The 25,806-nt window shown below is 35.5% G+C and overlaps 2 protein-coding genes across 9 annotated transcripts in view; one reads left to right on the top strand and one right to left on the bottom strand.

Moving 5' to 3' along the window:
* The window catches only part of znf385d (zinc finger protein 385D), a 232,295-nt gene that overhangs the window by 25,944 nt on the left and 180,545 nt on the right, over positions 1–25,806 (top strand). The gene's annotated exons all lie outside the window — the stretch shown is intronic.
* Positions 910–25,806, bottom strand: part of ube2e2 (ubiquitin-conjugating enzyme E2E 2) — a 40,853-nt gene continuing 15,956 nt past the window's right edge. Inside the window, exons 4-6 of the mRNA XM_048154144.1 lie at positions 6,853–6,985; positions 3,694–3,841; positions 910–1,760 (exon numbers count right to left, since the gene is read on the bottom strand). Of these exons, the coding sequence (XP_048010101.1) occupies positions 1,663–1,760; positions 3,694–3,841; positions 6,853–6,985 (379 nt within the window). The 3' untranslated portion in view covers positions 910–1,662. The remainder of the gene's footprint in view (positions 1,761–3,693; positions 3,842–6,852; positions 6,986–25,806) is intronic.

The raw sequence follows: 25,806 nt of genomic DNA, 5'->3' as shown, positions 1-25,806 counted from the left end.
TGACCTTTCCAACATGATTATGTAATGCGTGGCGCATCACAGAGCAGTGCAAAATGTGCATTTGTGGTTAAAAAGAATATAAATTTTAATTTTTTCTTAGAAAATGACTGATGGTTTCTCTAGATAAGACTCTTATTCCTCATCTGGGATCATGTAGAGCTCTTTGAAGCTGCACTGAAACTGACATTTTGACCTTCAACCCATTGGTAACTGTTGAAATCCACTATAGAGAAAAATCCTGGAATGTTTTCCTCAAAAACCTCAATTTCTTTTCGACTGAAGAAAGAAAGACATAAACATCTTGGATGACATGGGGGTGAGTAAATTATCAGGAAATTTTAATTCTGAAGTGAACTAATCCTTTAATATGTTGTAAGCATTATTGTGATAATAACGCAATGAAACATGACAAATTGTGCCGACATAATTTTTGGCCAGGCTGTCATACAAAGAAATTACAAACACATGCAAAAACATGAGTGAACTAATTAAATATTAATAACTGATTAAGTTTTAGTCAATGTATCCTTATTGTTTTTCTGTAAACCTGTCAAATAAAACCTGTAGCTATCATTTGCCATTTTTTTTCCTCAACTAATTTTGTCATGTAACCAAGTATTTTTCCCTCATATTTAAAAAATATATAAAATATTTTCCTCATATTTTGATGGTTTAATCAAACCTTTAGGGTCATTAAAATCAAATATCATCCCTCTGGACATCACTTTCGGCCACTACTGTACAAACCAGAGCTCTTGCATGACACATATATTAGATAAAACCAATTTTGCAGTGTGACTGATGTTTAAACCACATGTGACAGAAGCACAGGAAGTCATGCGTAACACTAGAGAGAAAGTGTCCAACTGAAAATACATGCACTGAACATATGACACTACATACAAGAAATGACAATTCAGCCACAGTGTTTATTTATGGTGTTTTTCATGAAGCAAGTGCACAACAGTCCATTCTGGCCAGAGGTGGCATGTAGCAATATGTACACATTGTTTTTTTGTTTTTTTTTCTTTTCATTTTTTTAAATTCACAAGCAAGCCTATCGTCAAGTGGCTGCCATGACTTTGAGTTTAAAAAATACATACAAACAAAACAAGAGGGTAGAGTTTGGAGTTGGATGGATGCGATTCGACATCCGGTTACATGCATGGAAATTTTTACTGACTTCTAACAAAAGGAAAGATAGGAGATAGAGAGAAAGAAAAAAGAAGAAGAAATACACTATATGGTGATGAGAAAAAACAAAAGTAGTTCATAAGCTGTATTTGTTCCTGATGCCACTTTAAAAGAAAGGATATACATACATTAAGTTGAAGGACAATAATAATAATAATAATAATAATAATAATAACAATAGTATTCCTTTTCACCTACAGTAAGGTAATTCAAACATTCAGATAATTGGAAAATAAAGTCCCAATCTACTCTTTGTATAAAAAGAAGCTTTCAAGTCAACAAGGAACAAAGGACAGTTTTCTTCACAGAAAGGTCTACAGGAAGTTGGAAGGAAGAGGGGCCAGATCTATTGTTGCACTTGGTGAGTGTGCTTTCAGCAGACGGGGAGAGGTAGAGGCACAGTAGGGCTGAGGGGGGATATAGTGTGTGTTTGTGTCGAGGAGGGGGGGCGATACTGTACGGCCCGGTTTATGTGGCGTATCTCTTCGTCCACTGTTTAGCTATTCTGTCATGTTCCGTTCTGTTGGTCAAGTACTGTGTGGCGATGCTCCCAACCAGAGGATCAGCTGCGGACACAGGGACATTCGTCAGCAAGTTAGTCGACCAAATGCAAAGCACATTTTATCTGCTACTTGGGGGCTAAACTACTGCTTATACAGTGATTTGAAACAGTTTGGAAACATTACAATTTTTTTATGTTTTTGAAAGAAGGTAAAACAGTAGGGATGCCCCCTAATAGTCGACTAGAAGAGGCTTAGTCAAGCAAAATTGGTATTTGTCGATTAGTCGCAGAAAAAAAACTAAAATAAAAAAAGTGCCGAAATCATGCAGTCTGTGACGGACAGATAAATCCAAATTCGCCTCTCATTCAACATTCATCGACCTCAAATATGGCTTAACACTTGACATGTGAGTAGTAGCAACTTTAGAAGTCCGCTCACTTTAATGTTAACCTAGATAAATGTGTGCTTTTATTTGGCGCATGACATGGAGGCGCCGGTGTGATCACTTGCATTTAACTTAAAGGGTTAGTTCAAATTAAGATTTTGTTATTTTATACTTAAAATACTTATGATAAAATACTTTTTGTGCAAAAAAACTAAACAAAAATACAGAATTTGACAGGGGAGAGACTAAAATTCTCATCGCTTCATAATATTAAGGTTGAACCACTGTAGTCACGTTGCCTATTTTTATCATGTTTTTACTACTTTTCTGGACATTAAATGTGGTATTTTCTTTGCTTTCAACAAAGGATAAAAAAAATAAATAAAATCTCACCAGATTTCATCAAAAATATCTTAATTTGTGTTCTGAAGATGAACGAAGGTCTTACGGGTGTGGAACGACATGAGGGTAAGTAATAAATTCATTTTTGGGTGAACTAACCCTTTAAATTACTGTCGTTTTTGGTCAATAATACAACATTCGAAACTGTAAATTGTAGCTGTTGTTTTTGATTTGAATTAGATTTAATTATATGATTCAAAGTAAAAACAAAATGGTCTGACTTTAGATTTGTGAAATTAAGCTACATAAGACACACCTGCACAAAACAAAAACAGCAGACGGACTGAATGAAAATGCAAATGAACTCTCCGACAGTAGGTGGCGCTTATGGAACAGCAGCGAGATAGCGTTTCTTTAGGTACCGCTGTAAACAAATCAGCGATGCGCTTACGAGTATTACTTTATATGGAGATAAGAGGAAAAGAAAGTGCCATTGAAACTTTTCTGGAGACAATCAGTTCCCTTCAGAGACATTCATATAAACCCCCACCCCCAATTCAATATTTATATTTTCTTATATTTTGCACGTCATGAACAGTGGACTTGCTGTGCCTGGTACAGTATTTTCTCTGTTCTCCTCTTTCTCTTGTCTTCAACATGTTCTGTCTCTGGTCTGTGTTAATGTCCTGTTAACAGACTTCATAATATTTTCACACAAATGACATTTTGGGAAATGACTGCAATGCAGTTTGTGTGCAAGTCCGGAACAGAGATCGGCCAAAATTAAACTCAAAACCAATTGCAGATCGTGTGTTTGGAGCAAAAACCGTCCAGTTCTGATTTCTGGTCGTTGCATCTCTAGAAAACAGGTTGCACCACAAGAATTATTTGCACTTGCACAAATGCTCCCAAATATATTTTGAGGTTGCACAAACTACATTTCTGGAGCATACGTGACCAAAATGGTCGCAATTTCGAGCCTTGATGTGACACCTAAGACTGGAGTAATGATGCTGAAAATTTAGCTTTGATCACAGGAATAAATTACATTTTAAAATATATTCACTTAGAAAACAGTTCTTTTAATTTGAAATAATATTTCACAATATTACTGTTTTTAGTGTATTTTTGATCAAATATATCCAAAAATATTCCAAAATTTTTGACAAATTTTTGTAAAAAATGTACTAGTCAATGATGATTCTATTGCACAGGTGTGTGTAGAGGGTTGAGCTTGGTGTTACTTTACCAGAAGGGTTCAAGTCTTACCTGGGTTACAGTCTGTGAGTAGAGAGCAGATGGACAGCAGCACCTTGGAGATGGTGAGGGCAGGACTCCAGTTGTCCTTCAGGATGTCCAGACAAATCACACCCTGACTGTTGATGTTACAGTGGTAGATCCTTGTACGGAACGTTACCTGGGAAAGGATGAGAAATTCATCGGAAATTCATTGTGAGGCTGTCAAAATGGCTGGAAAACTAAATTAGGATTTTATATTTAAATATTACTAATATTCAAATTTAAAAAGGCATAATTTCAGTTAGAGGGGGAAAAAGTCTCCTGAGGCCACAAGAGGGCGCAATAAGCAAAATATTAATGCACTGCATTAAATTGTTTATTCAAAGCAATGAAATAACATGACTGTCTGTAAAAAAGTGTATAATGTTTAAACCAACGTTTATAAATTAAATTGCATAAACAATTATGAACATCAAACCATCATGTATTTATGCATAGTTTAATACAAAGAGCTGAAGCGCCGATCACAGTGTACTTTGTGTTTAAAAACATGAGATGCAGAAATGGAATGGAAAAACCCCCACAAAAGGTCTTGAGACATGATTTTGAAAAGGTGAACTTCTTTTAACCTCTACATGGCTTTCTTGAGCGAGACGTGAGTGCAACGGTCAAACGTGTCCGTCTAGCCGTGTTTACATAGAAAACAATGGAAAAGCAGCACAGAAAATGTGTTCTGTGTGTGAATGGCTTTGTTACGGTTTTGACGTAACTTCTCTACGTTATCTAGCGCCGCATCTAGTAGGTTAAACGGCAACGACACCATCGCATCTCATGCTGACACACACCTAAAATTCAAAAGCATTTATGTGTTTTTGCTGTTTGAATAATTCCTTTGAATCTTAGATGTGTGCAAACAAACACCACCATCAGAGCACACTGAATTCCCCACCGGAATCTTTTCTTTGGTTAATATCTGAGGTCGTGCCACACTATACGCAGGAAACTTGTTTCTGTGTGAACTACAGGAAGCATGTCCGTTGTGTGCGAGAGACATCTGTGTAAGTGCCGGAGGCTTTCAGGGAAACCCTCTAATGGACCTTGACATTCCTTGCCTCGAGATTCATGACAGTTTAATTGCCACCAGAACGACTTCCTTCATCCTGACTACCTACAAACCCACAAAGAGCCCAAAGAACAAACACATATAGGACATAATGTGGCGTCTGCAAATGAACATCCTACTGTAAACGAGGTTTAGAGACAGATTGAAAGCGGTGTTACAGGACAATGACAGACACACAGGCCCTGGGGAAACATGCTGCTGAGGGGGGCTGGGATGAGAGAGAGACAATAAAATGTCCCTTAAGGTACCAACAGAAAACAAGATGGTCTATGAAGGAGGTTTATGCATTATTTTAAAGTTTTAAATTCTAGTTTAGTTTCTGAATCTGAACTGAAGTAGCAGTAGTTACTTGAAGAGAATTTTAATTTAGAATGTTAGAATGTTAATACAATAAAATTCATATTTATATATATATATATATATATATATATATATATATATATATATATATATATATATATATATATATATATATATATATATATACACACACATAAACTTAAAGTTTGTCAAATTATATAATAATAAAGTTTATATATATTAAATAAAAATAGTTTACATATATATTATATTACATTATATTATTATATAAATAAAAAAATATATAAATTATATATAAAATAATAAAATAAAAATGTAACTAAAAATATTATAAATATTTATAATATAAATTATAAAAAATACAAATAAGTTTATATATGTATTATATTTATATTACATTATAATATATAACTGCTGTAAGTGCAGTTTAATAATTCTTTTCATTTTTTAAACCTGAATTACCCATGTATTTTAGTATAAATTACCCATGTTATCATTTTAGTCCAGCATTTCATTTTAGTTTAATTTTACAATTTATATAAAATGATTTATTTAATATAAATGATATACAATAAATAATAAAGAGGATCTGCATGCCGCTAATCACAGCGTAATTTTGAGTACAATAGGACAATAAACAACTCATATAAGCAACTTACATTTTAAAGGTCCCGTTTTTCGTGTTTTTTTTAAGCTTTGATTATGTTTATAGTGTGCAATATAACATGTGTTCATGTTTCGCGTGTAAAAAAACACAGTATTTTTCACATAATTTACTTATCTGTATACCGCTGTTTCCACTGTCATAAAAACGGGCTGATGACTTCCTTGTTCTATGAAGTCCCTCCTTCAGAAATACGTAACGAGTTCTGATTGTGCCAGCGGTTCCTGTGTTGTGATTCGACAGCAGCTTGAGCGCTCCTTGCCCGGAAAGGTCACGCCTCTTACCATAACGTGGAGATGCACGCGCTCAGTGTTATTGTAAACACGTCTTTAATTTTACCCTATCAATTTGAGCCGGAATCAGACCCGGTGATTGGACTGCGGGATGAAAATAACAGCGTTTCGACGACATGGCGACAAACACACTCTACAAACGCAACTCTTGTGTATTCCTGTGGGCGGAGGTTAGTCAAAAAACTGTTTTAGTGACGTCATTAAAGAAGGAAGTAGAGGGATGTAGTCCAAACTGGCCGTTCGATGTAGGCGACTTCTGTTAAATAAAATATCTCGCTTGGCATTGAACTTTGAGCTTTAAAATTTTACAGATTTTATTTATACTCTAACAACAACATTACACACTAACTAAAGTTTGAAACATGGGATCACGAAGAACGGGACCTTTAAATACAATATTGAATCGCCTCTAAAATAGATCTAAACAAACTCAAAGCACAATCAATGATCAGCGCGTCTCTGAACAACACACAACGGTGGTGTTTTTGAATCAGTGCGTTTGAACAAATCGAATGAATGATTCAATGACTCACTCACATGTTTTGTTCCTGAACGAATCAGTGTTTTGAATGAATCGGTTCAGTGAATGAGTCAGTCACTCACTCATACAAGACAGTCACTTTTCACCACCTATTGGCCTACCTATATTATATACATTTTATTCAATCAGATAAAATAAAACAAATGTGCACACCGCAGCTCTGCTCTTCAGATATCATTGAAAACCCTTATCAGTCATCCACCAATTTCAATGCATATTTATATGCCACATATTTCTTCTCTCTTACCTTGGGTGGCTTAAATGGGTAGTCAGGTGTAAATGCAATGTCAAGGAAAAAGACCCCTCCTTCATACACAGAGCCCGGTGGTCCTAAAATAGTTGACCTCCATTCATAGATGTTGTCTCCTTTGGGACCGGCGCTGTTGGTGGAACAAAGCGAAGAGATTTGAGAAGTTAAACAGGGACCGACTGGCCATTCCAGTTAGATAAATCATCATTAATTCATGAGTGAAAAGCCAACAAGGAATGAGACATTACAGACACGTCAGCACTGGCCTCACGCTGAACGGGATGTATCATGGAAAACCAGATTTACGAAGCTCCCTCCCTCCCCAGACCATTTATGGAAGTTAAAAGACTTGGATATCGCCAACTACCTCACGATATGATAAATTACAAGGGCACTTCATGAAAAAAGAATAATAGAGAGATTGTTGTAGAGGTCACGACCAAGTGGAGATAACTCAATTTTTAATGTGATAAAGGTCTACCAGATGAAATCTAAGAAACGATGGCAAACACATGCCTATTCCTCTGAACGACTGCTACAACATCAATGCATAAAACAAGAGTAAATTCACTCTCAAATCTGCTGAAATGATGGTGACAGCTGAGCAAAAGATGGTGAAGAAAGAAAAACAGATGACTTTAGAGCACATCTTTGAGCTTGTTTGTCAAAGGGCTGCCACATGTGCCGGATTCCCTCGTGATAAGCGTCATATTGAAGATTTACGACTCTGTTCGCTCGACCGTTGTATCTGTGCCAAACAAACAGACTGGGACCAGATCCAGCCCATAATAATAAACAAGTCTTAGATCTGCACTGTGTTAAACAGCAGCAGATACACTTGCATGTGTACTTGTGTTTTGGAGGGTGGCCTGTCCCGGGGGTCTCTTTCTCATAATGCTCATTTGTTTGTGCTCATAAATGCATATCATGACCAGAGCTGGAAATTGAGATCTGGTTCTTGCTTAGAATTTCCTTTCAATTCCCAATCCGTATGATATGATCCTGTCTCAACAAGACCTTTCTCATGTCTGGAGCTCAAACGCTGCAAGATGACACACAGTTTAATAGCTGCTTTAAATGATCCAAACAAATCACTAACTGCAAGTATGAGTAATAATAATGACGCTTGCCTTAGCAAACACCACTAATTATACACACCTGTCTTATAGTGAATGCTGCTTTCCTGCGCAAGTTACAATAAAGGGAGGAGATACTTAAAATTGGAATGCAATGTAACTAGTTCTGTACATGAGAGACTTGATATTGAAATTATATAAAAAAAATAAAAAAAAAATAAAAATGTATGGAACTCACAACAAGTCTAATTTAATTCCAAATCTTATGTGGTTAGGAAATTTGTTCAACATTTTCTTTTGACCAGGTGCAACAAGTAACATCAGCTGTAATCAAAGTTTCACTGACAAAAGGAATGAAACAAACAATATTTTCTAATTAATAGACTGTATAAAAAGATGGATCCGCTTCCTTCTGCATGATTCGGGGAAAAATCTAATTGTGATTTTTCTGGTTAAATTTGTGATTTGCGATCCTGGTTTGTTTGTTTGTTTGTTTGTTTGTAGGGTCACACAATTTGGCCCAACCTTTTATGCTTTTATATTATTATGACTAATAATTATGATTATTATTGCTAAATAAAAATATTTAACAAAATAAGAAATATTACTATTGCAATAACATTTTTATTATAAAAAAAAAAAAAGTATTTAAGAATAAATATAACAATAATAAGAAAAATAATAATAATAGTAATATTATTATTTATATTTTACAGTCTATGACTATAATTTATTATAAAATATTATATTATTATTTAAAAAATGTGTGACAGTAATTTCTTAATTTTTGTATGCAAAATGAAAAACAAATGTCTTATGAAATTTGAGCCTCTTATGCATCCACTGTGGGAAAAAAAACTACTGCACACTGGAGAAAACATATGGATTATCATATAAATTTCTTTAGACAGAAATATTTTTCCCCAAATAGGATGGAGTGAGCATTATTGAGAGCAAAACACACATCTGTTTAATTCATACTGGAAACCAGAGGGCGCCCTCCAGCAGAAACTCCACATATATCACAGAGAAGTAATATTATGCAGGACGTTTCAATAAATCCCTAACGTGAAGCTAGCGCCGTAGCTGATTAAAAAAGATACAACATGAAGACAATAAACATATATGGTGTATATACTCATATATGATGAACTCATATACCCCATATATGGTGTATTTGAGTTCTTCAAGCCTTCTCGGGTATATTTATAATGACAAGAAGCCACATCAGCTCACAAAAAGCACTTTCAAACACTCGACTGACTTTATAGCATCAAAAAATGAACTAAAACCAAACTTACTGGGAAAACAAACACTTGAACATAGTTTTGCATGATGAGAACTACCTAAAATGACTGAAACCATTCAAAAAATTATTTGAAATGTAATTGGAATTTTTATTTATTTATTATTTTTTTATTTTTTTTTATTTTTTATTTTTTTTTTAAGTTTTAATCGAATGGGATTGCGAGTCAATGGAGAGGGCGAGGTTTAAGACCGATACTGCAGCCAGCCACCAGGGGGCGATCGAAATGCTTTGGCTTCACTTTTAAGGACTTGTTGTGCGGCACACTCACTCTAATTGACCCTTCGCCGGGAGTTTGATTGACAAGCGATCTAACCGATCATAACGCCGAATCCGCCATTTTGTCCGACAAAGCAGTCAGGAGTTAGAAGATTAACCTCGGTGGACTTGAACTTGAAAAATGGTGTGTACTGACATCTTTCCGCGTTTGAAACAACATTCCTTCTGATGTTCATTCATGTTTATTTGATGCTATAAATGAACTAGTAGGAAGAGATGATCGGTTCACGAGCCGCTTGAGCTGAGGCGCGATCTGTCACGACACATTAAAGAGCCACAAATGGTTTTTATTGTTCGAATTTCTTAAATTCTCAAAATCATTTGAAAGCTGGGACTTTGTTTAATATCATAAGTAACCTGCTCTGTCTTGTCTGTCGACGTGTTGTCAGTTTCCTCTTTGCTCCGCGATGTATTTTTCACTCTGTGTGGCGTGACAGCCATTGGCTTGTTGGACAAATCAACAGTAACTAAGGGGGGCGGGTCTTTGCGAAGGGTCAATTACAAAAGTGAAAAACGATCTGGGTTAAAAACAACAGTAAGATGAGCAGTGCTATTCAAACTGCTGGTTACTCGCTGCAAGTGTCGGATGTAGTTACAGCCATAAATCATAAAGCGTTTGCGTCAGGCTCTGTTTAGGTCTCTATGAAGCCCCTCCTTCTGAAAAGCACAATGTGCTCTGATTGGTCAGCTGGAGCAGTGTGTTGTGATTGGTGTTTGGGAAATGTCCCACCCCTTACCATAACCGCCAGTTTCAACACACTACTAACTAACTCAACCAGGCCCCGCCCCTTCATTCTAAATAAGAATTATTTAAATGAGGAATATTGTGAGGTGTTCGTTCCCAGAAGAAACTCAAGACTACAATGGAGGTGTTTCAGGGAGTTCAGAAACACTGACACTGATATAGAGAATAACTCCTGCTGTTTGAGCATGAAAAAGGTCTGCAAAGTTACAAAGCACAATTACACACTAAAGAAAAATGAACGTGTGCAAAAAAAAAAAAAGAAAAAAAAAAAGGGTTTGCTCAAATCACTAACCCATGAACAATAACAATAGCACTAATAATTAATTTCACACATGCTCAAGTGTGCTTGAATTGGCAGTTTGTGGTTATTCTAGTGAGCGGATCATTTCCTGTAAATGCCCACTTGCTATCAATGTTGTGACCGTTAACTGACAGCGGGTGCCAGTGGGCAAAACCTCTGTGCGGATCCGACGGGCAAAGACCTCTGGGTACATGCCAGAGCTGACGGTTGCCCGGCAACAACCAACCCCCTCCACCACCACCGCTGGCCGCGGTGAACGAGTTTAAACACCGCAGTTAACCGACCTTGTTATTGAGCTTTCAGCTTCCTATTAAAGGATATTAGACTTGTGGGGAAAAAATACACTGGATAAGCTATTCACTTCAAAACCTTGAATCCTGTGTACTTATCTGGAAAACTAAACAATGCATTCATTTTTAACCACTCTAATAACACATACTTATGATACAAACCCTGTATTAAAAGTAAAAGCTGACTAATAAAATTAGGTAAGAAACTGAAGAGATGGAAATAACAGCTGATGTCTCATGGCTGTATATCAGTAACATTATAAAAGATAAAACAACATGCCGCTCACGGTGTTATTGAAAGGTTCAATGCTTGATACTCCTAAAAGCTGCTCAAAAATAATATTATATATATATATATATATATATATATATATATATATATATATATATAAAATAATATTAAAATATATTAGGGCTGGGTATTGACAATTTTCACGATTCGATTACTATTTACATGCTTTCGATTCAATTTCGATTGGAATGGATTGGATTATTTTGGATGTCGTATTTCAGTTTCAGTACATGGCAAATTTTCTAGAGGAAAAATCTCTCAACTAATGCTGTAAACTACACATGGGAGTCAGCTGGTTCTACTATAATAATATTGAAGGTTAAATTAACTTATTTATTCAACTTTATTCAACTTACTGTTGAAAATATAATATAATATAATATATATATATATATATATATATATATATATATATATATATATATATATATATATATATATATATATATATATATATATATATATATATATGTATGGAGTTTGGTTCCAAAACGCTATAACTCAAGATGAAAACCACTATTTTCTGTTTCAGATTTTCACATAGCATCTTTAAGTTATAATAACATTAAAAATTCAAATCCAGATTTTGATTTTCAAAGATTTATTATAAAAATAGATTATTTTTTCCCCAAAATGCAATAAATCCATGACGTTTTTTTTTTCCTTCAAAATGCGATTAATCCACTGAATCAATATAAAAGTTATTTTTCATATTGAAACTGTTGAAAATACACAACAAAGTAAGTTGATCCACATATACGACAGCATCTGAATTTGGTCAAAACTAATCTTATATACAGGCATTTGACTAAAAATACATTAAAATCAGTCATTGTTAATGTTATAAATTAATTATGTCTCCGTTTGTCATTACCGATTAAAGAGTATCTGGCACGGTTAAAATAAACTGACTGCAACTACCCAGAGGCAAGTAATGATGATAAATCCTTGTCTGACAGTGCAGATTTTGGCAATCATGTTATGTTTTATGTTTTTATCAGATGTTTAGAATCAAAACTAGCAATGCCAGATTTGAGAATGAATCATTCTTGGTCGAACAGCTGATTCAGTTTTGGGGAGCGTGACAGAAGTTTGATGCTGTCGTGGAACAAGCAACAGCCACATTTTTCCTCCTCCCGAGTGCCTCATCTTCTTAATCTCCTCATGCAAATAATTAAATTTCGATGACTTGCGTTTCTTCCCCACCGCAGAAACCACCACAGGTTCATCAATGCCGTCAAAATTATTAATTTTTTCCTGTTTTTGTTGATCACAAAGTAGTTAAGGAAAACCAGGATGCCGGGTGTATTCAGAGCACCGCCATTACTGTTTACAGTGTGTGAATGGTGCGCTGTGATTGGTTGAGCGGATATATCACATTCTGCAGAGAAGGAAGACTGGCGTTTGTCACGATTTGGAAAGAAAGGGAGAAAACATGACGGAATAACATGGCAGATATTGCATTTTGCGTAAAATTAAAAATTGACTTTTCAATACTGACCAGATACAATACTGATATTGGCGGGAATTAATTTTTTTGGAATCAAACTCTTCATATATATACAGGGCTCGACAATAAGGACTGCCCGATGGCCCGGGGCCAGTGTGAACGACGCTCGGGACAGTAGACGAAACTGTTACTTGCCCGATCGGGCCAGTGCTGTTGGGTGTGCGTTATATATCGTCTATGATATCGTACTTGTTGATTTAACGATCTGATATTATCGAGTATGTCCCTCACTTTACACAAAACAAACAAAAACACACCCGGCCACTGAGTGCACGCGTACACTACGTGATGTTGTCTAGTAGGTTAGACTAGTGCGCATACATATATAGAGTGTACGCTTTCACTGCGTGATTTAGTCTATTAAAATGCCTTTAGAATGCCCCAGAATTCAAGATAAGGGGCAAAAATACCCCTGTATATATTTCATATTTATATAATTTAATATGGTTAACCAATATTACACACAGAGCGCCATTTTTCTCCATATTAGCATGATTACAAATGTGATATTGATTTTATTCAGCGTACAGTTTAATGAACAAGAAGTTAATATCAAGTGACTTACATTTTAGACACCAAATCGTCTGTTTCGATGTATTTCGCCAACGAAAATAGTTCCAAAGTCCACAGAATTGTTTTGCGTCTCTGAGCAACACTTCCTGAATGAATCGGCCGTTTGAATGAATCAGTTGAATCTCAATGATTCGCTCATTAACAGTGATTCGCTGCCACCTACTGGCGGGTTTTATTTCACATTTAAAGTGTTTTCATTTTTTGTAATTTCAAATAGTATTTAACGTTTTATATTTTTGACATTAAAAACATTTTTATGCATCTGTAACTGCCCTTGACTGATTAACTTTAATAAAGTTTAATCTATAGTTAGCTATACATTAGATTACAATTTCTATACCTGAAAGTCTCCTGTTTAAACCTACATGAAAAACTTGAAAAGCACCATTTATTTCATTTATATGTTTGTTCTGTTGTATTTATTTGTGCCATTACTCGTAATTTGATTATTTGTTACTATTTTATTACTTACCGTTTATTTGTCTAACAATATTTATAAAGTTAATCTAGTAGCTTTTGGTGTCATAACCCTATTTTTCAGGTTAAATGTAACAAAGACAACAAAAACAATAACTATGCTTATTTTATAGGCCCATTTTCTTGTCTTTTACTTTTATTAATTTTTTGTTGTGGGGCCAGTGAAAATTTTGGCGGGGCAAGTTAAAATTTGAACCACTGGCCCGACTGGGCCAGTAGAAAAAATCCTTAGCGTTGAGCCCTGATATATATATATATATATATATATAAAATTTTATGTTAGATGTGATTAAATCAAGATGAATCAATTTGACAGCACTAATTATAATACATACATACGTGTGTGTGTGTGTGTTATTTTATATATAAATACCTCAGATGTTTGTGTTGATATACTAAGTGCTCAGGGGCGAACAGTAGATGAGCGTTTATCCTTGCACAAGCATCTCAAAATCACACCTGACAAACAAGAGAACTGCCATCACTGACAACCGTCTCCGTTACCGTGCCAACCGCATCCACTGCCAAAATGATTGTGCTGAGATCTCACATCCGTCCGAGCCAACAGACCATCGCTGCTCTTTTCCCAAACAAATGCTCATCCCTCACACAGAGGAAGAAGAAAAACTCGAAACCACAACCTACTTATTTCTGAACCCACACGACGGAAAACATCTCCTCGTGACTAACTGTACAAGCAGTCGACTAAAAGCTCTTCAAAGTTTGATGTTCCGGCTCACAGCAAATGGTCTAGTGTTACTCGCATGAATCAGAGATCCATTTGAAGAACATGAAAACACACTCAACAAGTATAGCCGCTCTGCGCTGTGGTCGAGTGAAGGGCTGGGCGGAGTATTTGAGATGAATTTACTGGCAATATAAAATTAAACATTGCAAAATGATTTTAATAGGCTTTTTATTTGGCCATTATAGGGGTAGTTCACACTAAAAATCTAAATCCTGTCATCATTTACTCACCCTCGTGTTGTTTTTAAACCTGTATCACACAAATAATGGTGTGAAAACAATAGTAGATGATGACAATTTTAATTTCTGGGTTAACGATTCCTTTAAGTTTCTCTTTTAGATTTCATAGAATCAGTTCAAACTGCATGTGCCAATGAATACATATTTTAATACATATTATGTTAATATTAGTCATGCTTTTAACCTAACATTCAAGAAAAGAACCATCATGACATAAATTCACAAATTTACACATTTTAAAAAATAAAAAAAGCTACAGTTTGAGACCAGAGATGCATCACGTAACTGACTATGCACATTTTTGTAAGGAACTTTGGGAATTATTAACTAATTTCTGTATTCAATACAGATGTCACGTCACATGACAAAAGAATGAACAACTCAGAAGAGTCAGACCTGAAAACTTGGGAGGTTAACTAATCATTTTGTCTTTCTGATACAGACTGCATAGCCTCTATGGGGCTGTCACGGGACGAACAAATGAACCCAAACACTCAATGTGAACTAATCATTTCTGTTATGATTTTGTACATGCACTTTTAAATTAACAAATCATTCATGATTGACACTACAACAGGCGTTTCAACCGCAGAAATAAGTCAATTAAACAGCTCACGTAGCATTACATTTACCTCAGGCAAGTCATTTAGTGTCCACAGCATGTTAGTTCACTAGAGAAATAAGCTCTAGAGGGGAATATATGCACTATATTAGCTTATATATTCATTATATTTACTTTATAAAAATAAATAGCAACTGAATTTAATAGTTTGGGCTCTGTTGTTAATTGTAACCTTTAATATTATAGTGATGTGCAAGAAAGAGCTTCAATACCGAGGTACGTACCGAACCGTCATGTTTGTGTACTGTTACGCCCCATATATATATTAGGGCTGTCCATTTAGTGCATTAATTAGATTAATTAGTTACGGTGAAAAATAATGCATTCAAATTATTAACGCAATTAACGCACCCGCCCTGCCCCTGACCTACGCAAGTCATCTGACATTTCATTCAGTTGATTGATGACGAATATGAAGCAGAGCATCAACTCACTGCATGATGAAGCCGATAAAATGCAGAAAGAATGATCCTAAAATTCAAGATATCTGGTCAAAAATGTCCCTGTAAGAGTCGTCGTCTCATATTTATGTCATATGATATAGTTAAGCGATATCACACCAGTAATGAGCGCAATATCAGACGAGTGCTGTTTTTGTCTGGAATAGCACGAGTGCAAATGTGATATTGATTTTATACAACAGTTCAATAAATCATATGTTAAAATATTGTGTTATATTTTAGTCTGCTTTTGCTCAGTTTTGCCAATGAAAATATTACCTATAAAGCTAGAGCAGTACGGTTGTGCATCTCTGAGCAACACACAGCGGTGTTTCGTTTCTGAATGAATCTGTGTTTTGAGCAAATCAATTGGGTGAATCAATGATTCAATGATCCATTGATATAGAGAGTCATTTACTTCATTCCTGAATGAATCAGCCCTTTGAATGAATCAAATGAATGAATGACTCACTCACTCAGACATTTTCCGCCACTTACTGGCAGTTTTAGATTCTTTTATAGAGCATTGCTTCATAAAAAAAAAAAAAAAAAAATCATATTTCCATATTAAAGGTGCCCAAGAACGTTCTTTCACAAGATGTAATACAAGTCTAAGGTGTCCCCTGAATGTGTCTGTGAAGTTTCAGCTCAAAATACCCCATAGATTTTTTTAAATGAATTTTTTTTTAAATGAAACTGCCTATTTTGGGGCATCATTAACTATGCACTGATTTACACTCGACGCCGCCCCTTTAAGGCGCGTGCTCCCTGCCACAGGAGCTGTCAACTATATTACAGCGCATTTACAAAGTTCACACAGCTAATATAACCCTCAAATGGATCTTTACAAGATGTTCGTCATGCATGCTGTATGCATGCTTCGAATTATGTGAGTATAGTATTTATTTGAATGTTAACGTTTTATTCTGAGTGAATTTGAGGCTGGGCTCCGTGGCTAACGGCTAATGCTACACTGCTGGAGAGATTTATAAGGAATGAAGTTGTGTTTATGAATTATACAGACTGCAAGTGTTTAAAAATGAAAATGGCGACGGCTCTTGTCTCCGTGAATACAGTAAGAAACGATGGTAACTTTAACCACATTTAACAGTACATTAGCAACATGCTAACGAAACATTTAGAAAGACAATTTACAAATATCACTAAAAATATCATGTTATCATGGATCATGTCAGTTATTATTGCTCCATCTGACATTTTTCGCTATTGTTCTTGCTTGCTTACCTAGTCTGATGATTCGGCTGTGCACAGATCCAGACGTTAATACTGGCTGCCCTTGTGTAATGCCTTTTATAATGTTGGAAACGTGGGCTGGCATATGCAAATATTGGGGCGTTCACCCCGACTGTTACGTAACAGTCGGTGTTATGTTGAGATTCGCCTGTTCTTCGGAGGTTGTTTAAACAAATTAGATTTATATAAGAAGGAGGAAACAATGGTGTTTGAGACTCACTGTATGTCTTTTCCATGTACTGAACTCTTGTTATTCAACTATGCCAGGGTAAATTCAATTTTTGAATCAAGGGCACCTTTAAACGTGCAATTACATTGTGATTAATTAGATTAATTAATTAATTGTCACATCGTGTAATTAATTAGATTAAAAATTTGAATTGCTTGTCAGCCCTAATAATAATAAAAAAAATTGCATATATATATATATATATATATATATATATATATATATATATATATATATATATATATATATATATATATATATATATATATATATATATATAGGTAGATATATGCACATCACCTTCAAGTAGTCGATTACATTTCCATTTTGGATGTGCAAGCTTGAATAATCTATCCTTTTTTGTGTGTTTATACTGGCCAAACATTTGAGCTTTGTTTGCCTATCACGTTTGAAGAAAGAAAACTCCATATCCTAAAGTTAAATCATTTGCTACAACAAAACATACATCATCCTCTATTTGCTTTTGTACCTCTGATTTACTGAACATCCAATTACTGCAAAAAGAAAATGCAATGCAATGTGAAACAATGTGTGATTATTAATGTGTGGGCTGCAGGCAAGGTTGCGCGATCTGTCAATGTGCAAAACTAATTAGCTAACACACATTCAGCCAGAAGGTCAGAGCAGAATTTAATAAGAAGCTGCAGGCTCAGACATAATCAACTATAAAAAGAGCAGATTTTAACGTAACACTTCTGACATGTTTAATCAATGACGAATTTAGCGGATGACAAACGGTATTAAATACGACCCTCGTTCACGGTAAGACAGTAGTCGATAAAGATGAATTATGCTGTTTAGTGTACACCTGAGAGATCGTAAAAAATGATTTACTCACCTTCACGTCATTCCAAACCTGCAGGAAAACAAAAGGGTTTGAAGAATACTCCAGTCATCCATATAATGAAAGTGAACAGTGACTGGGACACAAAAATAAAAAAGGCACCGTAGATGTAGTCGATCTCCATACAACGGCTCTGTGCGAGGAACAGATTGAAATGCAAGTTATCTGCTGTAGCTCTCAAATCAGATACAGCACTGCTGACATCAGTGACGTTTGAGAGAGACGAGACACCAAAACCAATAGTGTTTGACATCCAAAGTGCCATTTTTGTAGTTTTTAAATCATTCAGTATCCATTTGAAATATCTTGGAAAACTCAAAGACAAATATGTTATATTAAATATTAAATCTTATCAACTGTAAATGCAAGATGTAATTCTTGCAAGATATCACCATCAGTAGGTGTTTGCATTAAATATGATTTAATCTAATAATTTCACATATTCACCACTTTCTAGCATGTAAAAGTTTGTGTTATTTGATCATTAGCTGCAATTTTTATTTCATTATATTTATTGACATATCATCAGTTTTAATCTCTCTCTCTCATTATATATATATACACAGGGCTTGACATTAACACCCGCCAACCCGCCAAATGCGGGTAGATTTCAGCTGTGGTGGGTAAGACAGCCACTCCCACTAGCCACTTTGGCGGGTTGAATATAATTTCAGCCTACAGCCAAATGAAAAGTAGCCAAGCTCGTCGTATCACAAAATTACAATTCAGTCACAATTCTTTATCGATTAACTTGCGGTTATGAAGGTGGGATAGGCGGAATCGCGCTAAATGACACAACAGAAGCGCTCGCGTCTCTCTGTCACGCGCGATTCAGTTCTCCTTGCGCCTGAATACACGCACACACAGATGTCAAAATGCATCGTGTGGAGTATCTCGCGTGAATACAGTCAGCTATGGCTTACGGCTAAGTGGACGTAAACAGGTGGGTAAAAACTGGATATGTGTCAGTATATGACGTCCATGCATTCAGCAGCCCCCAAATAAATACCCCTCTGTCATTAATGTTAATCAAACATCAAAAAATGTTAAATACATGTATACATGTATGCTAAATAAACATATGTATCTGAATTTTTTTTTTAAATTACTATTTGTAATTTGCTTCTTTGTTCTTTTTATATAGCCTAACAAAAATAACTGTATACCTCATGTATAGTCTTGATTTGGGTGGTCAATCTGCATTTGTAAGTTTGAAAGGGTTTTAAATCTTGTAAATCAAGTAAAATGACTCAAAATCAAGTAATTTAAGCATGCCAGAGTCAACTTTAATAATATAAAATGTAATTTCCCAACAGCAAAATTGTGGCCAGTGAAAATGCTGAGTGGCTAGTAACTTTGGAAAACCACTAGCCACATTGGCTGGTGAGCAAAAAAGTTAATGTCAAGCCCTGTATATATATATATTATATAGAGAGAGAGAGAGAGAGAGAGAGATGGATAGATACAGACACACACTGTATATAAAAGGCGGTCAAGCAATTTTGTAATCTAATTAATTACAAAATATGCCGATTAATTAATCACAAATTAATTGCACATCAAATTTGGCAGAGAAATTGCGCCCAAAAGATAATTTTAAAGTCATTATTGTGTTAAATGAGAAAAGCATCAAATAGACATTACAAAAAAAAATAGCTTTAGAAATAAATATTTTGATTCAACAGAGAATTTATTAAAACTTTTAGGCTACAATGCCCATGATTTTTGTTTTTTAATCGATATTAAGAAATATTTACAGATTGATTACAAACAAAACAGTTTGATTACAAACATTCTTCAAAATATCTTTTATGTTTTGCAAAAGAAAGAAAGTCATACAGGTTTGAAACGACATGACGAATAAATGTAAATAAATAGAATATTAAATTATTTTTAAATGAAATGATACACTAAATAAACTAAAACTGCCAGTAGGTGGCGGTAAATGTCTAAACGAGTAAATCATTGAGTCATTCATTCATTCGATTCATTTAAACAACTGATTCATTGAAGTATTAAGTAAATGGCTCTCTTTATGAACGGACCATTGAATCAACCGATTTGTTGGCAAAATTGAGACAGTAGCAATATTGTGCCTAAAATATAACACAATATTAACTTCTGATTTATTAAACTGTTGTATAAAATCAATATCACATTTGCACTTGTGCTATTTGGGACAAAAACAGCGCTTGTTACTCATGTGATATTGTTTAACTATCTCATACGATATAAATATGATATGAGAATATGAAACGTAAGATGACCTATGTAGGTCTGGGGCACAAAAAGCTTGAAATATAGTGCAATAGTTGTATGGACGTACTGCTATAAAAATATCAGGTTGTGTATTGACAGACCCATTCACTTTCATTATATAGCCTGGATATTCATGGGGAGAAAAATGTCTGAAAATAAATTCATACAGGTTTGCATCAACATGAGGGCAAATGCATATATATTATATATTTTCCCATGTATATAATCATCATCTCCATCCAAAGAGACATTATCTGCTTTAGTCCAGCATTTCTCTGCAGCACTCTTCTGTAATTGTGTATTCATTCAGTTAATATGCTCGATTATGCAGTGCTGCGGTGGTTATCAGAACAGGAACTTAATGAAGCAATCTTCTCTTCCTCTGACCGTGAAATACCCCGGTACCAATTACGGCTGCGGCAGCTGAGTCGAGTCTGTCTTTGCTTTCTCAGATGATACGGCTTCTTTTAATGACACCGTCCAATAGCTCATCTCACATACAAATACGCAAGCAATTAGTGCCGAAACAAGCGCTTAAGAGGGAAATATTTGCTCGATCAGGGCCCAAGTGAATATCCTATTACAAGGGGTATTTTCAGATGACACAATAGAATTTTCCATGTCAGTTCAAACGGTTTATCCCGCCTGGCTGTGGAATTCTGTTTCACAGAAGTACCATGATAGATTCCTTTCAGCGCTTCGATTGTTCCCGTAATCTGATTTCCACGCAAATCTATTAGAAATGCCAGAGGGTCAGTGTTAAACTTTGAGAATTTAAGAGTTATGCTACATATCGAAATCAAATCGCCCTTAAGGCAGCGAACAGTCGGCTCATATGCACGCTTTAGGCTGTCTATGAATAATGCATCATGGATAATTATAATAATAAACAGGCTTTGCACAGTGTGCATGAGTGATGCTACTTCTGAAGCATAAAATGCATGCATCCGTAGAGCGTTACGAGGAGCAAATTGCCTCTAATTCTCCCTGAATTAAAACCCTTTGAATGTTAGAATATGGTACTGAGGTAAAATGCATTCATCATCCTTCTGCTTTGATACAAGGAAGCTAAAATAAAACTGCTTTCTTAGAAAAAAAAACTCTTGAGGGATGGTAAACCTAGCACAACAACAACCTACATGACATGAAAGCAATATATAGCTGCATATTAATCTAGAATAGGAGTAAAAAAAGAAAAGACACTTCAGCTTTAAGGAGCAGTGATAGTTAGAGACAGGATAAACACTGCAGTGTGTTAAATAAACACCTGTAAACACATCCAGATCATGTGGCGTCTGAATAACACTTAAATAAACAGGTAGCTAATGTGATATTTTAAGTGTCATGCACTGAATGCCGCTGCTCTGACGATCACAGAGCCAAATCCCTCCTTCCTGTTTGTTTGCGTGTTAAAACATGATCCCAGTAAGCAGCGCAGCAGGATATGCCAAACATTTCCTGCCTTCAAGACTGAAGTATTGAAAACGACTCCAGATCAAACAACAGTCTTTCCACACTGGGCATAAAATCAGCGCCTGCCAACATGGGTGCAGCTGTCTGTAAAGTCTTCATAACTAATTCATATCTGGGTGTTTCTTCAACTACAGGCACCTTTATGTTGTAGACTGCTTGATTTTTAGTGAAACGAACACATTTCAGCTTTTTTTTAGGGTCGGACTAAAATTGTTTTTCCATGCCTTCATTTATTTTTGCTATTTTTCAAATGCGTCTGACATATAGCTTTTATTGCTGTACCCTTAAAGTCCAAAACTGCTACTAAACAAATCTAGATCAATATCACTTGCAAAGAGAATGAATGAATAATAAAAAAATAAAAAAAAATTATTTGTTGCTAATAATAATAAAAATAAAATATTATTTTCATTAAAGGGTTAGTTCACCCAAAAATGAAACTTCTGTCATTAATTACTCACCCTCATGTCGTTCCACACCTGTAAGACCTTCATTCATCTTCAGAACACACATTAAGATATTTTTGATGAAGTCTGAGAGGTTCTATTTTTCTACCACTCCAAGGTCCAGAAAGGTAGGAAAAAGACATCATTAAAGTACTCCATGTGACTGCACTGGCTTAAACTCAATTTTATGAAGCAACGTGAGTGCGTTGTTTGTGCAACAACAAAAAAAACAATTCACCACTTTACTTACAAAAATATTGATCTGCAACACACATTCATGAGAGCTTCACGACGCATGCGTGTCATGTTCAGATTTGCGCGTCAACTCAATGCACATGCGCGAGTGTTCGCAAGGATGCCACATGGAGTGCTTTAATGATGTCTTTTTCCTACCTTTCTGGATCTTGGAGCGGTAGTTGTGTTGGATCTCTATGGAGGGAAAGAAACCTCTCAGACTTCATCAAAAATATCTTAATTTGTGTTCTGAAGATGAATGAAGGTCTTACGGATCTGGAAGGACACGAGGGTGAGTAATAAATGACAATTTTCATTTTTGGGTGAACTAACCCTTTAAGAATTATAAATATATTTTTTTTAAATATTAACAACAACAAATAAATAAAGCAAATTATTTAAAATGTGGTAATATTTTAAAATGCAAGCACTGAAATTAGCCTTAGCAAGGCAAAGGAATTTTATAGCCAAAATGTTTAACATGTAATTGTCATCACAGAATGGTAATTTGAAATGTGATAGAAATTACACTTGTTCATGCAGTTTAGGGGTACCTAAATAAATAAATAAATAAATAAATGCATGCAGAATTAGATTTAAAGTGCCCCAATTTTTTTTTTCTAATTTTTTTTTTAATTTTAATTTTTTTTAAAGTCTCTTACAATAGACTTGCATGCATAAAAAAAAAAAAAAAAAAAAAAAAAAAAATCATAATATACCTTTCTATGGGGACCCGCACATGACGTGCAAGAAAAAAAATTAAATCGTGCACACAATTTACTATTTTGTTCCCTCGATTTACTAAATCATGCGCATGATTTAGAAATCGAGGGAACGAAATTGGAAATTGTGCACACGATTTAGTAAATTGAGGGAATGAATTAGCAAATCGTGCGCACGATTTAGCCTACTATTTTTTTTCCTGCATGTCATGTCCAGGGCTCCGGACATTTCTCTCAGAGTCTGAAAACTGTTTTTGAACACCACAGGCTGGCATTATGCAAATGTGTTACATTGTTATGTATGTAACAGGAAGTGAGACTAATTACTGACAAATCATTTCACCAGTTCAGAATCAACTCTTTCTTTTTGGAAACAATCACTTTATTTGTTGTGCACTTTGATCTTTAAAACTTTGCAGGTTTTTTACATTCACAAACAACATGAAAGGTAATATTTGAAAAAGCATAATAGGGGCACTTTCTAAAAAGTCAAAACGTCTGCAGGGCCAAAAGTGTCTATAGTTTAAGAAACACCCATCATGCCTTTTGTCTGGCCATTAGGAGAACCAAAATTGTGTAGAAACTACACGAACATTTCCCTTTTCTGAGTTTCAATTCAGTATAACAGCTATTATCAGAGTCTCGGGTCTAAGATGGAGGCCTTTGACACAGATGATCAAGATAATTTCTCGGAGGCCGCTCTGCCCCTCCGCCCTCATGAATATGCATATCCTCCCTGCTGGAGCTAATGGTCAGAGGGTGAAAAATGACTCGTGCGGATTCCCTCAGGACCGTAATGCTAATCAACAGCAGCACCATTACAGGGAAAGAGAGGTGACATTCTGATCAGCTGCTGAGACAAGCAACTTACAGAGAATGTCACAACGCAGAAACATGTACTGCAAGCGTCCAGCAAGTGTGGGTGGTTTGAAAAAAAATTGAAATGATAAATTAGATACCTCCTACAATAGATTTACATGCATCAAAGATATAAAAAAAAAAAATTAATTGCTCATCACCTAATTTCTCAAAGAGTCTGAAAAATGTTAGTTTGAAGATTCAGTGTTTCTAAAGCCCTCCTTTCCGAGAGCCTGCTCTGCTTTGATTGGTCAGACGGCTCAGTCTGTTGTGATTGGTCGACCACGTACAGTGAGCATCGTAAACCAAACGCCGAATCTGAACTTCAGCTCTTCCTCAGCACTTGATACACACTGCGCTATTAATCGTATTTCAATCGCAATAACGATATCTGCTTCTCTCTGTTGACTAAAAATAATCGTCACGATATTTTTCCTGAAAACATGTTTTTTATTTTGCATTTACATTATCTTGCATTGGTAACAAGCCTCCACTAGCGTTCATGCTTGTGGTTGCCAGATGCAAAGAGCTTAAATCCCCCAAATAGAGGTTTTCCCTTAAAATTATACACTTTTTTTTTCCCCCGAGTGTTTTTACTTAATCTGGCAACCCTGTGCACACGCTTCCTCTACATGCAGAAAACAAACGTGTGCACTGGAGTTTAGCGATCTCCACAGCGAAATCCTGCAATGAAAGTGTCATGCAGCCAGTTTTTGTTTCTTCACAAGCCAGTTGTGTTGTTTGTGTAACTAAATCTGCCATAATCAAACCTTCAGCGATGAATTTCAATAAATGCAACATGGATCTCCACCTTATTGTTTGCGAGTGTGTTTGAAGAATAAATGCACTTCTGGAATAATACAATGGAGAAAATGAACATAATTTGGAATTATTGCAAATAATATTAGGAGTTTAACCGTTTTATCTTTTGAAGTTCCTAAAGGTTTTACCAGTTTTCATAATGTTAATCAGTTGAAAACGATATAGCCACTGACAGTTATTTTTATATCAAAGAACATCGAATTTGCAGGGCATTCTGGATCAGTGGTTTGTCTCATTTGCAAACGAATTGTGTTGCTTAGAAAATCTAATGTGTATACAGATTGCACAGCGCTCACCAAAACCATGCATTTTGTATTGATTTACAGTTTAATTGCCTTTTGGGTGAAGTGTAGGTTAGTAAAGAACGTGCAAAATGGCCATTATTACATAACCTTTTTGATAGAATAATCATGATTATTCTTTTTGATTATTATGGAGATAATCATGACATTATGCGCGAGCCCTTAAAGGTGCAATATGTAATATTTTCTGCCACTAGAGGTCGCTAGAGGCCTATTCAAAACAAAGGTGTAGCTTGATAACGCCAAGTTTGAGCGCGGAATCTTGGGACATGTGGTCTCCACCTCACAGCCGGTGGAAAATAATCGGGATTGGACTCGGGAAGAAATCATGTTCATGGATGCGATTATTAACGTTACTGTAGTGTGAAGCAGAGCAGGAGCGAGTGTTGTGGAGCTGAACGAGGAGCTGGAGCGATTGATCAACACACGCCTCACGAGCAGCGGGACTTTTATTATGACACAGTCGCCGGCGCCGCTTCCGCTGTTCCGGTCATGAGTATGAGGTAACATAGCTCTGTTTATCATATTAGATACATTTGAGTGTGTTGAAAATGATGTTATAACGTTACTCTGAGCTTTCGCTCGGCGG

Source organism: Megalobrama amblycephala, linkage group LG13 (genome assembly GCF_018812025.1).
Source record: "Megalobrama amblycephala isolate DHTTF-2021 linkage group LG13, ASM1881202v1, whole genome shotgun sequence".
In the NCBI taxonomy this organism is placed as follows: domain Eukaryota; kingdom Metazoa; phylum Chordata; class Actinopteri; order Cypriniformes; family Xenocyprididae; genus Megalobrama; species Megalobrama amblycephala.
This window is presented reverse-complemented; position numbering and strand designations above follow the sequence as displayed.